A 16,024-nucleotide genomic window follows, 5' to 3' on the forward strand; every position below is an offset into this window, starting at 1 on the left:
AGGAGTGAACTGTTTTTTGATACAAGGCAGGTTGTAACTAATTCCCATGGGGCAGTTCACAAGTCTCACATTTTTTCCATCCCACATTTTTAGCAGTCTTGTCTGCAATTATTATGACATTAAAACATAATTTATTTCTAGATTTAGAGATATTGGCATTGACTCATACTTCTTAAGTTTTAACAAGCATTTTAATAATGTTTTCAATCATAGGCACGTTGTGTTTTGTCACCCATGCTTCTAAGGCTCAGCCTTTTCTTTTTTTAACACCCAGGAGATGGGAACTACCACATCACTCTTTCAAAGCCACTTAAGCACTGTTAAGGTTCTCTGCTTTCTGGCTCCGTGGGGCTTGTCCGCATTAGTATGGGTCATTGCCTGTTGAATGAGCCTCCAGACTGTAGGTCACTTCTTAGCTGAGAAATACGTGCTGACCCCATGTGGGCACTGGTGCAAGTTAAAGGAGGTGAAGTAATAACAGGCTTTAAAAAATGTACTTGGAAATCCTGGAAATGGACGGTTTCAGCCATCACCCTTGTCTGTGCCTCCAGATGTCTACCCTTAGCTTATTCATTTTAAATTGATTCCCATGCTCAAATTATTTGCTTGTTTATTTAGAACATCTGTCATCCACCTTTAAAAAATTCAAAGCAAAAAAGCAATAATGCACGAAATAAGCCATAAATATGTTTTAAAACAATACAATATCGTAATTGTACAGTTATATCCAGTAGTGAAGGGCTTGTGTTAATCAAGAAGTAGCAAAGCAAAACTAGGTCAATCCTAAAACAAGAGAGGCTTATAGTTTGGGGACATCCTAGAAATAGCAAAAAAAATAAATTAACCTAAAGAAGGCAGGGGAGGGGGTCAAAAGCTTGATGTTTACTAAGGAGGAACTTAAGATTTGACAGATCATAAATGGTAAAGGGATATTGGCTAGTATGAACAGGTTATTTTGACGGTTGAAGCCAGCCTTGCCTTGCCTTGGTATCGTCAACATCTTAGTTCTGGATCTCCACAAGTAAATAAGTTGATATGGGAAAACTTGCTCCATCAAATATCCCAGGTCATACAGAGTTCCTAGGGAAAAACCTGAAATTGACCCCTTGAATTTGACCTTAAAGCAGACTGATAACCAGGAGAGCTACTGCAAAACTGACATAATATGATTCGTGTGGATGACACCCACTGGACCCAGCAAGAAGACCATCAGCTTATCCCAGCTTTTTAATACTAAACACAAAGGACAGGGGTCAAGCAGAAGAACTGAAATGTGCACTGACTGAAATATCCCATCCACATTTTCAGATGTTAGCAACTGGAACTATCCAATATGAGTTGACCAGCAGAAGACCTAGAGGATTCTGAGTTCATGGTAGAGTCAAAATCAAAAAAGATATAATCAGTTGCTTCACAGAGAATTCCACAAAGCTGCCTCAGTGAGGCACCAAATAACGTACTCCTTCCAGTGAAGAGGAACTTGGATGTAAAAGTTTTTTCACCATTTGGAAAAGCTCTGCTGGAAAAGGCCACAGCCACAGTTGAAGTTAGAGAAGGAAGTTTCTTTTGCCATTGCTGCCCAAAAGTGGGCCTTCCAGTGGGCTCTAGGCCACTTCATTTGAATTTGCCATGAGATTCCATCTACATGTGCTCAAGTTAGCATCCTCACTCCCTCATTGCCTCACACTCTCCCTTTAGCCACAGAGAGGACTGTGCAGTGGCAGCTAGTCATGTCAACCCCCCAATCTGCTTCCTATTCTAGGCGTTAACTAGGATTTCAGCATCTTGACTGGTCCAATTAGTTAAAAATCCCTTACGGCTATTTGGATCCATGAATCTGAAGGGCTGTCTCCTATGCCTTCACTACTTAGGTATCTGCCCATGATAATGGAATCAACACTAGATGGATTACCCTGTTTCCTGATTACAATAAGATCAGTTCAAGAATGTGACTTGCAGCAAGCGCTGAGCTACATGCACATTTGGTCTCTGCTAGTTTAGCAAGAGCAGTCTTTTCTCTTTTCCCCTAAATAATTGTATCCTGTCCTTTCCCACTATTCTCTGTCTCCATTTGTCTCAACCCCCTTTTAGGGCTCATCCGCTCTCGTGTGCGAGGAGCTGATTCAGCGACAGCAGAGATTCTGACCTTCTTGGACAGTCACTGTGAGGTGAACAGTGAATGGCTGCAGCCTATGCTTCAAAGAGTCAGAGAGGTGAGCAGGTGTCCTCTCCCTTCTTCCCCTGCATAGTACCTCTGTTCATGAGATACAGTACTGCAAGTAGAAATTAGGGTTTCCAATCTCCTTTTTCTTTTTACTGAATTTCTTCTCACAACTGTTTCTGTGACTCCCCTAATGTCCTCCAAAATGTATCCCAGAAGGGGAATCTCTTACTTGAGTTCTGGAATGTTGTATTATGTGGGGTGAGTATGGAAAATGTCATGAGCCTGGAGTGTAGAAGGGAAAACCATACAGCTGAATTTGCAACTCTCATCCACACATGCCAAGAGGGTCAGAGAGGAGATGTGACAACACAGAAAAATCTGTTGTGGCAGAGCTGAGTGGGGAGGGAAGATGTCCCTGCTATCTTCAAGGCCTGCTTTCTCCTTCTCAGAAGAAAGATCTTGGGCCCCAAGAAAGGCGGGAGAATGCAGGCTACATAAAAGTTCAGCTGAGTGCCAAGAAACCTTGGAGCTGGAGACTTAAAAGCCTCTGCTCAATAAATCCTCCCTTTCACTAACCGATAAACCTTTCCTTTATATTTGCTCATAAAATCTTGCTGCTGGCAATAGCGACAATAGCAATGGCGGCCCTTGTGACCAACCACCTTCACAACAAGGGATGTGCGCAGAGGTGAAGCTCAGTCCTGCTGTTTGGAGCCAGGTCCAACTTTTCCCAAAAGTCTGTTATTAATAGATGGTTGGGATTTGCTGGGTGTCTTCATAGATTGCAGAGTACAGTGGTTGGGTCTAGTGTCCTACCCTGTGTGTCCTGTGTAACTATCACATATGATTTGAAAGCTGTCCTTGATTTGGATCACAGCTGCAACACGCATAGAGAAGGGGCTTCTGCCTTCCTCCCCATTCCCTTACCTGAAACCGTCTTTGCTTGGGAGGGGAACTATTTGACCTGTTTGGGAAACCCACAAACGTACATCTGGGTTGCCCCAGTGGACCAAATAGTTCATCCTCAAGTCCATGGCAGATTGAGAAAATGGTGCAGAGTGGGAAAACTGAAGCCCTTTATCCATGCGTGCCACAGTTGTGACCTGAATCAAGTGCTGAGGACATGGGAAATGAAAAGAACCACCAGTCACACATCACATAAGATGGGAACCTTGGACTCAACCTATGCAAAGATACTGGTGTCAATATCTCAGTATTCAGGGTCAAGACACACTCCCTCTGCTGACACAATCCCTCTGCTAAGGAACTGGGGTGTGGAAGTGTGATAGCTTCCCTTCCTTGGACAGCTCCCTCACTCACAATTTTCACGGCCATATTTTTTGAAGTTTATTGTGTTTGGCATATCATGCCACTTGGCATTTAGATCTGGAGGTTGTCAGCGCCAGCTCTGTTTGTTGTCTCTGGCCCATAGAAATGTATTGCCTAAACATGGAAGATGACAAATTTGTTGGCATCGCACTGACTTAAATGGAAACCAGCTTACGGCCTTTTGCTCACCCTCTTGTTTTTCATAATCCTACCAAGCATCTACCAAGATAAGCAAGCCTCCAGACTGTTAATCACTTCCTCAGTGAGTTGTGTCCAAATTAACCTCTCTTCCAAAATTGTCTCTGGGAGAAGGAGGAATCTCCCCTCTTCTCTTCCTCCTAAATTTATGTGTTGCTTGTTGCATTTTGAAACCTGAACATGCAAAGAGCAGCTCATGAATTCCTTGTAAGCCAGTTCCCAGTCTGCCAAGACAGGCAACAGTTTGAAATGATTATTTGTGAGTAGATCTGCTGACAGAAGATGTCAAGCTGTCACTATGTGGTAGGCTGGAAGCCACACTTGCAAACAGCAAACTGATGGTGATCTTAAAGGTGGGTAATGGCTTCTTCTAACAAGTAAAACTGACTAGACCATAAGTGACTGTCACTTGAAGTGGGCTGCCTACCTGTGGATAGCTCTACTTGTAAGTGAGCACCCTAGATGACTGTTTTGAGCAGCATCCTTACCCGTAAAAGCTGTCTCCCTGCTGGAATAATAGCTTTATCAGCAGAACTATTTCCCAGGAAGTGAGTGCTTCTTTAATGGAGACTTTACAATGACAAAATTTAGAATTAACAGTTCTAATTAGAGACCCCACATGGGATATGATGCAAACTTCACCAGCTGTTCTCAGGACATATCCCTGGGAAAACATCTGGTCTGGACACACCTTCTGAAGCTGTTAGCACAGTTGGAGAGAGCGATTTTTCTAGAAGATGATTAACTGGAACAATTACTGCCGACTACTTGAAGTAGGCAGATGTCACTGAACAGTGTGAGGGAAACGATGCCAGTGAAATGGTTTTAAAACAAGCAAATTGCTGAAGAACTGCAGTGGGAGTTGTGTGTGTGTGTGTTTTAAGTTTTTCAGAGGAAAGGGAAATAGCTTTCCTCGGAAGAAGCAATTTCCTGCTCGCTTGATAGTAGTCCATGAGTGGCTTTCTTGGGGTGACCAAAGGAAATCAAAGCATAACTGCACCATCTGATAGTCACTGTGTATCCCTTTGCAATTCTGTCCTGTGTATATGACTGGAAAACGGAAAGTGGGCATGTTGCAATAGCCGTTATATTATGACTCTCCCTCATTAAATGAGTCTCATTCTTTGTATCACTCCTGCAAAACAGCAATTGGTTCCAATCTTATATGCAAAAGCCATAGATTATTTCTTACCGGAAAGAAGCCCAGAGGTAACAAAGGGATGCAGTACGGTATGCAAATATTTTTCCCATTCCGCCATGTGCATAAATCTCATGGTCTCTGATTTCCTGAAGCTTAATCTTTACACCTTCCCCCTGAATTCTAATTTTTTTCTCTTTCTTTTCCATTCTTTCAGGATTATACTCGGGTAGTGAGTCCTATCATTGATGTGATAAGCTTGGACAATTTTGCCTACTTAGCAGCATCAGCAGATTTAAGGGGAGGTATGTACAGCCAATGGACACATTCTGAAGAAAGGGCTTTTTCTTTCTCTTAGCATTACCTCGACATAACGGCCCTTTTGATCCCTGTTGTAAAACATGCCTGAAAACCTATGATTTCACCCATTTTTGTATGTGTTTGCATTCGTAGTTTTGGAAGAAATGTAGAAATACATTGGCAGGAGAGGGTAAACCTTTACTTCCCAGTTCCTCCCCAGGTGAACCTAGTCTTACAAATCTGATTTCTTACACAGTTTTCTATATTTTATGTACATTTATTTCCTAGTTCTTTCTAAATGACATGAAGATCTAAATTCTGCAAAAGAACCTGAAAACATTAAAAACATCTTGTGAATTATATAAAACAAATTAAGCTGATACAGTTTAGCTAAATTTATAGATTTTATTCCAGTCCAAAAATGTGAATTTTTAGGCTCCCTACTTAGTAGCATTCAATAGGGCAATGGTGGCGAACCTATGGCACGGGTGCCAGATGCGGCACTCAGAGCCCTCTCTGTGGGCATACATGCAGAATTTGTCATGTGGGGGTGGTGGAAAATCACCCCCCCCCACACACACACACATCTAGGCTGGCCTGGGCATGATCCTTTACCTGGGAGTAAGCTCAGTTGCTGGCAATGGGGCTTGCTTCTGAATAAACCCTCCTAGGGTTGTGATTCACCCATTCGAAGCGTTGCATGGTTGTTTCACCAAGCTTGCTCCCGAGTAACGTGCGCCTTGGAGCCAACCATTTTTTTCTAAACCAAAACCTCAGTATTCAGGTTATATTGCCGTATTGGCAGTTTGCAATAAATAAGTGGGTTTGGGATTGCAATTTGGGCACTTGGTCTCGAAAAGGTTTGCCATCACTGCAATAGGGTGTTACCAGTAGGTTTTTGCTTTCCATTATGTTCTTAATGTCAGTTGAGCTGGATTATGAATTGCACCTCTGCTGTTAGGATGTATCCTTTGTTTTACCTCATTTAGCTGACTTCCTCTACTTTGTGCTTATAAATGTATGCTTGTTAACCTTTGCTGTCTACTGCATGCATTAGACTTTTGCTACAGGTTGTTAGGACCTGGTCATATAAATAGCTGTAGATGCCCTGTGCTGAAGTAGTCCCTTGGTCTGCCAAAATCAGTATTGTCTACCTTGACTGCCAATGGCTCCCACCTATCAGCTGGAGATATCAGGGAATAAACCATGGGCCTTCTGCATGCAAAGTAGAGGCTATACCACTGAGCCACGGCCCCATGGTCATATGTTACCTAAGTGCTGTGGATTCTAATAAAAGTATAATTGTACTCATGGAGCTCCTTTAATGTTAAAAGTGTTGAGCAACACAAGAGGACCTTATGATGTGGCTGACATTCATGCCAGCTTCATTTGCTTCCTATGAAAGGTGCAGTTGTGCATAATATGCCCCTTTCCAATAGTCTGTGAATTTCATTCCTTACCAGATTGCTGTGCAGCATGACCAAATGGAATGGCAGCCTATCCACTTAAATAATGTACGCGCTTCCCATTTTTAATTTTTTTTATTTAGCTGTGGCAGGTTAATAGTTCCTCTTCTGGAACAGGATACTGAAGAATAAGAGAGAATCCAAAATACCATGAGTGGAGCTCTAGTAATTGAATAGAACTTTCCTATCTCAAGCTGCTGTACCCATTTACACCCCTCACCATTAAGGACTTTTTAAAAAAAATCACCAATGTTATATTATTATACGTACAATACAACATTACAAAAAAACTGTGTATCAGGTTCTTTAAATTCCCAGCTCTGGTTTACAGAAAGTGATTCTCTCATCTTTTGCATTGTGGAGATAGGAGGGAAAAGGCAAATCTCTGCATCAAAAGGGACTAGAAACTTAAATCTTAAAAAAATGAAAGCTGAGAATTTGGAGAATGTGATGCACAGATTGTTGTAATGTTGATCTATCAGTATTCACTTGCTTCTTTTAAATGATTGGAAAAGGCTCAATTGCTCACATGAAGGGATGGGTGCTGCTGGGGGAATTTAGCAAGAAAACCTGCCATATGGAAGCCTTGTTGCTGCTGCCTGTTATTGGCAACACAATGCGGTAACCATACAAGCCTGTCCCCATGTGGAAATCATGCCCTTCTAATCTTTGGAACCCTGTTATACTTAGTACTCTCTCTCTCCAGTGTGCAAGTACAAGGCTCCACATTCCCCCCTTTCAGTCTTGTAGATCCCTTGTGCATCCGCCATCCATCCCGCAGCATCTACCCCATTTGTAAATGTTGTAAATCAAGAAGCATTTTTCTGATCCACATGAGGAAAAGGCAATTACAGCAAAGGAAAGACTTTGTTCCTAGGAATACACATCATCCCACTGAGAGTGCTGATTAATGTCTCATAACTTTGGCAGCCAATGAGGCATAGGACAAGTGGAGGGGAAAGATGAAACACGAATTACTGCATTTTACTCTGGGAATACACATTGGAAGATCTGGAATGTAACTGAGCACAGACAAATATTGCTAAGGAACAGAGCACACATCTGTAGGAATATCTTAAGGCCAAGCTCATGTCTGCATGTTGGTGGTATATAGAAAGCATTTGCTGCTGTAAGATCACATGTGCGAAAACAAAATCACCCTCATTTAATGGTAAGCTGTACATGGTAATGTTATTCATATCTGTTTAACATGAGGGGGTCTTCCTGACATATCCCAAATGGAGAAAGGGTGCATGTGTTGCTGAGTTTTAAATCGCAGAGATTTTCTCGTTGCTGGTTTTCGTGGCGAGTCTGAGACTCTGCAAACGTATTTCCTTGTTCTACCCTATTCTGTATTTCAGGATTTGACTGGAGCCTTCACTTTAAGTGGGAGCAGATCCCCATTGAGCAAAAGATGTCTAGAACAGACCCCACCCAGTCCATAAGGTAAACTTATGTGCAATATTTCTCTTTGTGTAGAAGAACTAGTCTGCTCTATTCACTGATGTTTCCATGGAAGTGTCCAGAAGTCACGTGTGGGACATTTACAAGCTACAGTTAATCAATATGTATTGTTCTCTGAACAGTTTTCATATTCCTGACAAATACTTGCAACTCAGTTTGTTAGCTTGAGTACCCAGTACTGCTATAATACATGCATTGCATAAGGTATTGGTTTTTCAGACAGTAATGAATGTGCACCATCACCCCATATTGTGAGTTGGGGACATGTCACTGTCCTCATTTTAGGAATGGTTTGTCACTGTGTTGTGATACTAATTGCCCGTTTTGAGATGATGTATTGCAGATAATGGCCCCAAACCTGGCCCAGTCTTGAGGAGTATGTAGTTAACAATATTTTATGCAGGGCTTGTTTATACTGCCTGGATTTTTATTTATTCATTTATTTTTGTTGTTGTTTTCAAGTCACATTTGACTTATGGCAACTAATGGTGTGTTTTCAAGGCAAAAGATGCTCAGAGTTGGTTTGCAGCAGAGTTGGAGCAGCAGTGGCATAGGAGGTTAAGAGCTTGTGTATCTAATCTGGAGGAACCGGGTTTGATTCCCAGCTCTGCCGCCTGAGCTGTGGAGGTTTATCTGGGGAATTCAGATTAGCCTGTACACTCCCACACACACCAGCTGGGTGACCTTGGGCTAGTCACAGCTTCTCGGAGTTCTCTCAGCCCCACCTATCTCACAGGGTGTTTGTTCTGAGGGGGGAAGGGCAAGGAGATTGTAAACCCCTTTGAGTCTCCTGCAGGAGAGAAAGGGGGGATATAAATCCAAACTCTTCTTCTTCTTCTTTGCCATTGTCTGTCTCCATATCACAACCCTGGTATTCCTTGGAGGTCTTCCATCCAAATACTTGCCAGGATCAGCCCTTCTTAGCTTCTGAGATCTGATGAGATCAGGCTAGTTTGGGCTATCCAGGTAACTTACCCTTCTTCTGAGGAATTCAGAATGGTGTACAGGGTTCCCACCTCCTTTGTTTATATTCACAACAACCATGTGAGGTAGGTTAAGCTGAGAGAGAATGACCAAGCCAAGCCAAGCCTCTGAGTATCACAGCAAGTGAGGCATTGAGCCTGGGTCCCTCTGGACTGGGTCCAGAATTCCAGCCACTGCATCACATTGCACACTGCTCTGATGCAGTACTTTCAGTCTCTGCAGTCAAAACATGAAGGTGTGTTAGCCTGTTGCAGACTCTGCTGGTACTCATGGATGACTAGGATCAGCAAGTTTTGTGGCTTGGGGAAACTTTATCAGCTCTGTTCCATGGGACACTTTCCCAGCTTCTCGGCAAGGAACTAGAACTAGAGGATCAAGATGGGTATGAAAGAAGCACTAAAAATCAGATAATGTGACCTAGGACTAATGCATACATAACTGGTTGCCGTGGTTAAGGGATCAAGTAAGGCTGTGCTCCTTGTCCTTTTCTCCCCCATCTCTGGCATGAATTCTCCTACTTTTCCTAACCAGATTTAAATGATCCATTGGAACAGACATTAATGGTATTTACAGCTGAACAGGTTCCTTGATTAACCAGGATTCTAAAACTGTTTTAGAAGCTCATTTAGCAAATCCTGGTTGAATATAAGCCAGTGTAACACTGACTGCAGCCAAGGCCTGTCAGAAAAAAGGAATTTTGCACCAGGGACAGGAGCAGGATGAAGGGGAAGAGCTGAATGTGGAGCTCTTACGCTTGGTTGAGAAATCACCCCTACTATGTGTAAGAATTTCTGTAAGGTCTTGTAAAAATGTATGAGGTCTAATGGCTATTATTTCTAATATCCCAATCCACAAGGCTCAGGCAGCTGGGGACGGTGCTGCTGCTGTTCTACCTCCAGAGGGCTTCCAGGTGGTGCAGGGAGACAGCAAATGCCAGAAACTCCCTGGCTATTTGAAAGCTCTCCATAGCCTAAAACAGACTTACGACACCTTTCCCAGTGGCATAAGTCCAAGGGCTATGCTGGGGGAATTCCCAGTTCTAAACTCCAATGAAAGTTGACTGAAGTCAGCTCCACTCCCACAAATGCCCCCGGAACCCCTCCAGCTGTGCCAGCATCCTTCAGGACACTGATTCAGCTCTGGGGGCTTGTCTCTCTTACAGGTCAGATGCTGTCAACATCCGTAGCACCTGCCCTCCTCCCAATTTGCCCTCCTCACTGGCATAAATGCTACTTACACCAGCAGGGTGGGCAAACATGCCAGCACACCTTTGCACTGGCTCCAAGAGTTCATTCAGCCCCACCCCATAGGATTGGGCTGCCCATCACTGTAAAGAGGATATTAGAATATTATTTTGCATCAGTGCAAAGTTTTCATTTTGAGTATAAGGTATTTTTCTAATATTAGATGTGTTATTTCCTCTATTGTTTCCCCCAGAACACCTGTCATAGCTGGAGGCATCTTTGTGATCAATAAGTCTTGGTTTAACCATCTGGGGAAATACGACACTCAGATGGACATCTGGGGAGGAGAGAACTTTGGTGAGTGGGTGCCTTGACTTTTTCTTTTCATGTTCCTCTCTTCAGTCTTTTGCAAATCATTCTTGCAGCTCCTGGTTAGACAGCAACATACATTTTCTAGTAGTTGCAAATTAGAGCTCCAGCAATCATTCAAGGACTCCATTCAGATTGATAAGATCAGTTTCCTATCACTACTGTGCGGATCTGCATAATGTCAATATCATTATACAAATTGCTAAACAAAGGCTTGGCAAGATCTATATTATTATTGATGTTGCCTGCGTGTATCCACATAGATATCCTTTTGGGCATATTTATTTGAATAGGGAAATCTTGGAAAATGTAAGCTATATTATTTATTGCACAAGCAAGCTAAGGCTATCACAATTAGTGTGTTAATTGAAGGTGTGTCTACTGTAAACATAGCAGTTTTGTTGAGGGTGTAGGAGGGGAAAAGAATGTGTCAGAAAAGTTAAAAAATCAAAAGGATCTAGGTGCTTTGAAAAGGACTAATATGCTGATAATGGCAGGAATGCATTTAAAAGGGTGTGTGTGTGTGTGTGTGTGTGTGTGTGTGTGTGTGTGTGTGTGTGTGTGTGTGTGTGTGTGTGTGTGTGTGTGTTGGGGTGTGTGTATGTGTGTGAGAGAGAGTCTGTTTTGTTTTTCTGTCCTGATATCCAGCCAGCAGGTTTGCAAAGCAAGAGGTAAAGTTTATATACCTTGGCAAGGTCACCCCTATTCAGGGATTCAAATGAGCTTTAGAACATCAAAGGTCTAGTAACTGTCTGATCCATGTTATTGAATAGAAAAGTGGATTTCCCCTTCAAGGCAGCAAAACCTCCAAAAGATTGTGGGTCTAAATAAATATAGACCAAACTGCGCTTTAGGAAAATAAATAAAAGCACCATTTGGCGGTGTAAAGTGAGATGTTAACATATACAGTTCCAGGATCTGATCTATTGAAAACAACAGATTTGGCACATTTTATAAAAGACACCTATACAAACTTTGAAATCTCAAGACCTGCTCCATGAATAATGTGGGTTGCGCAAGCACTTTTAATATATAATGACTTTTAAAGAAACCTGAAAATGTACCTGTGCAGATATCCTCTAAAACAATATTCATATGAGTTACATGCCTTACCAAAATTCATTTAATTATTGACAGTTCTTGATATCAGCGATGGATGTGGCTGAAATGTTTGTTTTGGACTCTCATGATGTTTGCCATACTGAATCATTGTTCATGCATGCCCTTAAGATCCCTACCTATGTATTTCCCATTATACTCTCACATTATACTCTCATTCCTTGTAAGTGAGTCCCAATAGGGCACCTATTATGATGCTAACCGCTGTTTTTAAGTAGCTTTTAATGGTTTTTAGTATTATATTGTTGTTATCGATTTAATTAATTGTATATGTGAATGTTGTTCACCGCCCAGAGCCCCCAGGGGATGGGGCGGTTTATAAATCGAAACAATAAATAAATAAATAAAAATTCCTCTTCTGTTCTGACCAGAATAATTCAGTGGTGGGATTCAGCAGGTTTGCACCACTTTGGCAGAACCGGTTGTTAAAATGATTCATATAAACAACCAGTTGTTAAATTATTTGACTCCTACCACCAGAACCAGTTGTTAAATTATTTGAATCCTACCACTGGAATAATTCCCTTTTGTCGGGAGGTCTTGTAGACAATTGAAATATAATAGGATTCTGTGATGAGAGCATAATGTCATATGCTTTGGCAACTTTTCAGAAAAGGCTGAACAACATTTATAACACAGACAATCTCTGATTGTAGCTGTGCTGAAGCTTCTGTCTCCCCCACCCCTTCCACACACAGTGAACTGCAGGTTTTGGAAGATGAGGATATTTATCGGAGGAAATTGTGTGGGTGGAAGGGGTTACCACCTTTCATCAGTGCAGCAGCTCCAATTCAATGCACCCCCTTCCCCCAACACTCCTTTAGTCATAAAGAAGAAATCTTGTGATTCAGATATAGCTCTCTGCCGTAACATGTGGTTTGTCTCTAAGGTTTGTCTAAAAAGAGAAGATTAATCTACACTAATCTGATTAGAAGGACCAGGGAGCAGGAACCACTTAAAAGCAGAGCAGGGTTTTTCCATTTCAGAGAAAGCCATCAACACAATGCTACCAAATTCTCACTTTCTATTACTTTACCTGTTCTTGCCCTTGTCCATGTTTTTTCACCTGTGCAAACTGAAAAGGGGGGGGGGAATAACTGAGATATAATATCTTAGACTAGGGGTCCCCAACATGATGCCTGCTGACACCTTTTCTGTCACCCACCAAGTCTTTTTAGGAAGTGGATAGAGCTAGGAAGGAGGTTTACACAGCAAGGCTTCTGATTAACTATTGGAGATTTGATTAGCAGTGCAGATTTTTCAAAACGTTGCTTTGGCAGCAGCTGCCACCACTACATGAGAATCTACACTGTATTACTGACATTAAGCTGTGGCAATCATTTTGGGGCTGGCTCTGCCTTCTGTGGCAGCCATTTTATGGTAGTCATTTTGTTGCTGCTGCTACCATGCCCTGTCAGAATTCCAAATGTGACCACAGGTTCAAAAGGGGTGGGGAGTCCTGACCCCTGTCTTAGACTATTGGGAGGGGAGGTTGGATAAAACCCTTGGTTTTCTTGTTTTAGTTTTCTAACTCTGTGGATCTTTTCTAGAGCTTTCCTTCAGAGTATGGATGTGTGGAGGCAGCTTGGAGATCGTTCCCTGCAGCCGTGTGGGCCATGTTTTCAGGAAACGCCACCCTTATGACTTCCCTGAGGGCAACGCACTGACTTATATCAAGTAGGAATGGGTTATTCCTTGACCTCAATTCAAAAAACAGGAGGGCTGTATGCAGATGCATTTGAGATTGGCTGCAGAAGGGAATCTTTCCCAAGGAAAGAAATGACCATTGAAGTATAGAAGACCATTGAGATATTTGCCAAGTTTGTCTTCACAAAGGAGCTTTATTGTGAATCTAGGACTTTATTCATTCTATTTGGGTTTTGTGAGTCAGTTGCCTTCTTTCCTGTTTTTTTTAATGAATTTTGACTTCTTGTCAATATTTCTCTAATGGTCAGGAAACAATATTATAAAGTGCATGGTCACTTCAGAAGGAACTGTATTTTGAGACTTAAGAGTGCTTCTAATTTAACCCTTCTATTATTGGAGAAAGCACTTTACTAATGCAGTATACTGGGTAAAATTCTGCCTGATTAAAGAAAAGTTTGTGGAAAATAATGGCATGGATCCCTTCTAACTGTGCAATCCTATTTTGGAGATTGAATTTAGTTGTAGAGCCGACACAGGGCTGCACCGGTGTGTTTTCTCCTCTGCAGGCGTGGGGCACCCGTGCTGGTGGAGGGGGGAAAGGTGCCGGTGGCCGGCTGCCCCTCAGCTTTGTGGTGGCAAAACCTGGAAATCTGGACTGCTATGGAGCTGTGCTGGCATCCCATTGGATGCTGGCATGCAGATGGGATGGGATGGGGCATTACAAGGGTGGAGCCACCATTAGTCAGCTTCCACCCTGGCTTTGTTGGCTGGTATGCCACAGCCCAGGGCTTGGACTTACATCATCCTTTTGGGTGTCATAACTCCATTTAGTCCTATGGAAGGCTTTCTAGCAGTGGAGATTTTTTTAAAAAATGTACTGCCTCCCTGCATTGCTGAAAAACGTTGTGGAGGAGGTGGGGCAGCACTGCAGCAGTGCCATCCCCAGCTGCCTGTGGATTGGGCTATAAAAGTTTCACATCTGGAAGGGGGTAATTTTCACCAATTCCCTCCTCCCACAGCAGACCTTTGACTCCCCCCAAGCTATATCTGGAAGTCCTCTGTCCCCCAGGGACCTTCTTTTGGGATACATTTCAAGTTGCAGTGGGCAATGGGAAGCATGGAAATCATTCTCTCTGTTCGGAAATCTTTTTTCCATGGAAATTTTAGACAAGACCCAAGGTACATTTAGTAAGTGGGTTCCAATGTATTAGAAAACTATTAATTTTTTGCAGTTCTTGGTGACTATGTGTGTATATAAATTGCCATCAAGTCACACCTTGATAGGCAAACCTAACAAGGGGCTTTCAAGGCAGGTGAGGAGCAGAGGTGGGCTGCCAGTGCCTTCCTCTTCAGAGTCTTCCTTGGTGATCTCTCTTCCAAGCACCGATTTTGCTTAGCCTGCAAGATCTGACAAGATAGGGCTATACAATTCCATGGTCTGCTGTACAGTGAGAACAGTTGTAGCCTCTGATTAATTAATTTCTACACAGTATTAATTTCAACACAGGATTTTCTGAAATACTGTTATCTTTGATCAGAAATGGAGATAATGGGACACAATGGCTGTCACCCTAAACAGCAGATCTTGCATCTCCTCCTCTTTCCACCTGTTAACATCCTGTCATGTAAAACATCAGCTGTGATGTTGCCACACTGCAAGTTTCCTTATTCCATAAATGTACATCAGTGAAGTCATGAGGGTAGGGAAATTGGCAGTATGAAGATGTCACATGACACATTCTGGATTATTAGATATTACCTATCGAGATGAGGATCCAGTGGAGATGAGGCCTGATGTTTTCAGTGACAGCAACACCTTCCCTGTCATGTCTGATTCAAGCCCTGTATACATACATATATGCTGCCAAGTCACAACCAACTTATGGCGATCCCAGAAAGGGACTTTGAAGGCTGGTGAGCAGCAGAAGTGGTTTGCCATTGTCTTCCTTTGCACAGTCTTCCATGATGATCCCCATCCTAGTACCAACTCTGCTCAGCTTCTTGACAAGACCAGGCTATACTATGATGCCTTCCCTCCCATTCAAGCCCTACTCATCCTTAAAAAAACTCAACTAAAAACTACCTGAAGGAGAAGAAGAGTTTGGATTTATATCCCTCCTTTTTCTGCTGTAAGGAGACTCAAGGCAGTTTACAAACTTTCTTTTCCTTCCTCTCCCCACAACATACACCTTATGAGGTAGGTGGGACTGAGTGAGCTCTGAGAGAACTGTGACTGGCCCAAGGTCACCCAGTAGGAATTAGGAAACAAATCTAGTTCATCAGATAAGAATTTACTACTCATGTGGAGGAGTTGGAAATCAAGCCTAGTTCTCCAGATTAGAATCTACCACTCCTAACCACTACACCACACTGGCTCTCCTGGAATTATAAATAAATTGTTATTGCTCAAAACATCTTTTCTTGAATGTTGCAACAGCATAAAGTAGCTGTTCAGAGGTATCCTATGTGGATCTTTCCTACCTCCTTTTCCCTAGGAACCTACTGAGACCTTCAAAAAGTGAATGCTGGGAAATGCAGGAGCCTTGTGGACAAAATTACATTGTGCATAATGGGATAGTCTGTAGCGTATAAAAGGAAATGGCAACATCTTCCTACAGGCAGAGTTTTGGCTCATACAAAGGTATCTTTTGGGCAGAAGTGG

At 42.5% G+C, this 16,024-nt stretch overlaps 1 protein-coding gene across 1 annotated transcript in view; it reads left to right on the plus strand.

The window, feature by feature from the left end:
• GALNT16 (polypeptide N-acetylgalactosaminyltransferase 16) overlaps nucleotides 1-16,024 on the plus strand; it is a 188,956-nt gene that overhangs the window by 149,108 nt on the left and 23,824 nt on the right. Inside the window, exons 6-10 of the mRNA XM_048485048.1 lie at nucleotides 2,092-2,213; nucleotides 5,047-5,134; nucleotides 7,957-8,041; nucleotides 10,481-10,584; nucleotides 13,266-13,392. Of these exons, the coding sequence (XP_048341005.1) occupies nucleotides 2,092-2,213; nucleotides 5,047-5,134; nucleotides 7,957-8,041; nucleotides 10,481-10,584; nucleotides 13,266-13,392 (526 nt within the window). The remainder of the gene's footprint in view (nucleotides 1-2,091; nucleotides 2,214-5,046; nucleotides 5,135-7,956; nucleotides 8,042-10,480; nucleotides 10,585-13,265; nucleotides 13,393-16,024) is intronic.

The sequence above is a fragment of the Sphaerodactylus townsendi genome, linkage group LG02 (genome assembly GCF_021028975.2).
Source record: "Sphaerodactylus townsendi isolate TG3544 linkage group LG02, MPM_Stown_v2.3, whole genome shotgun sequence".
NCBI lineage: Eukaryota > Metazoa > Chordata > Lepidosauria > Squamata > Sphaerodactylidae > Sphaerodactylus > Sphaerodactylus townsendi.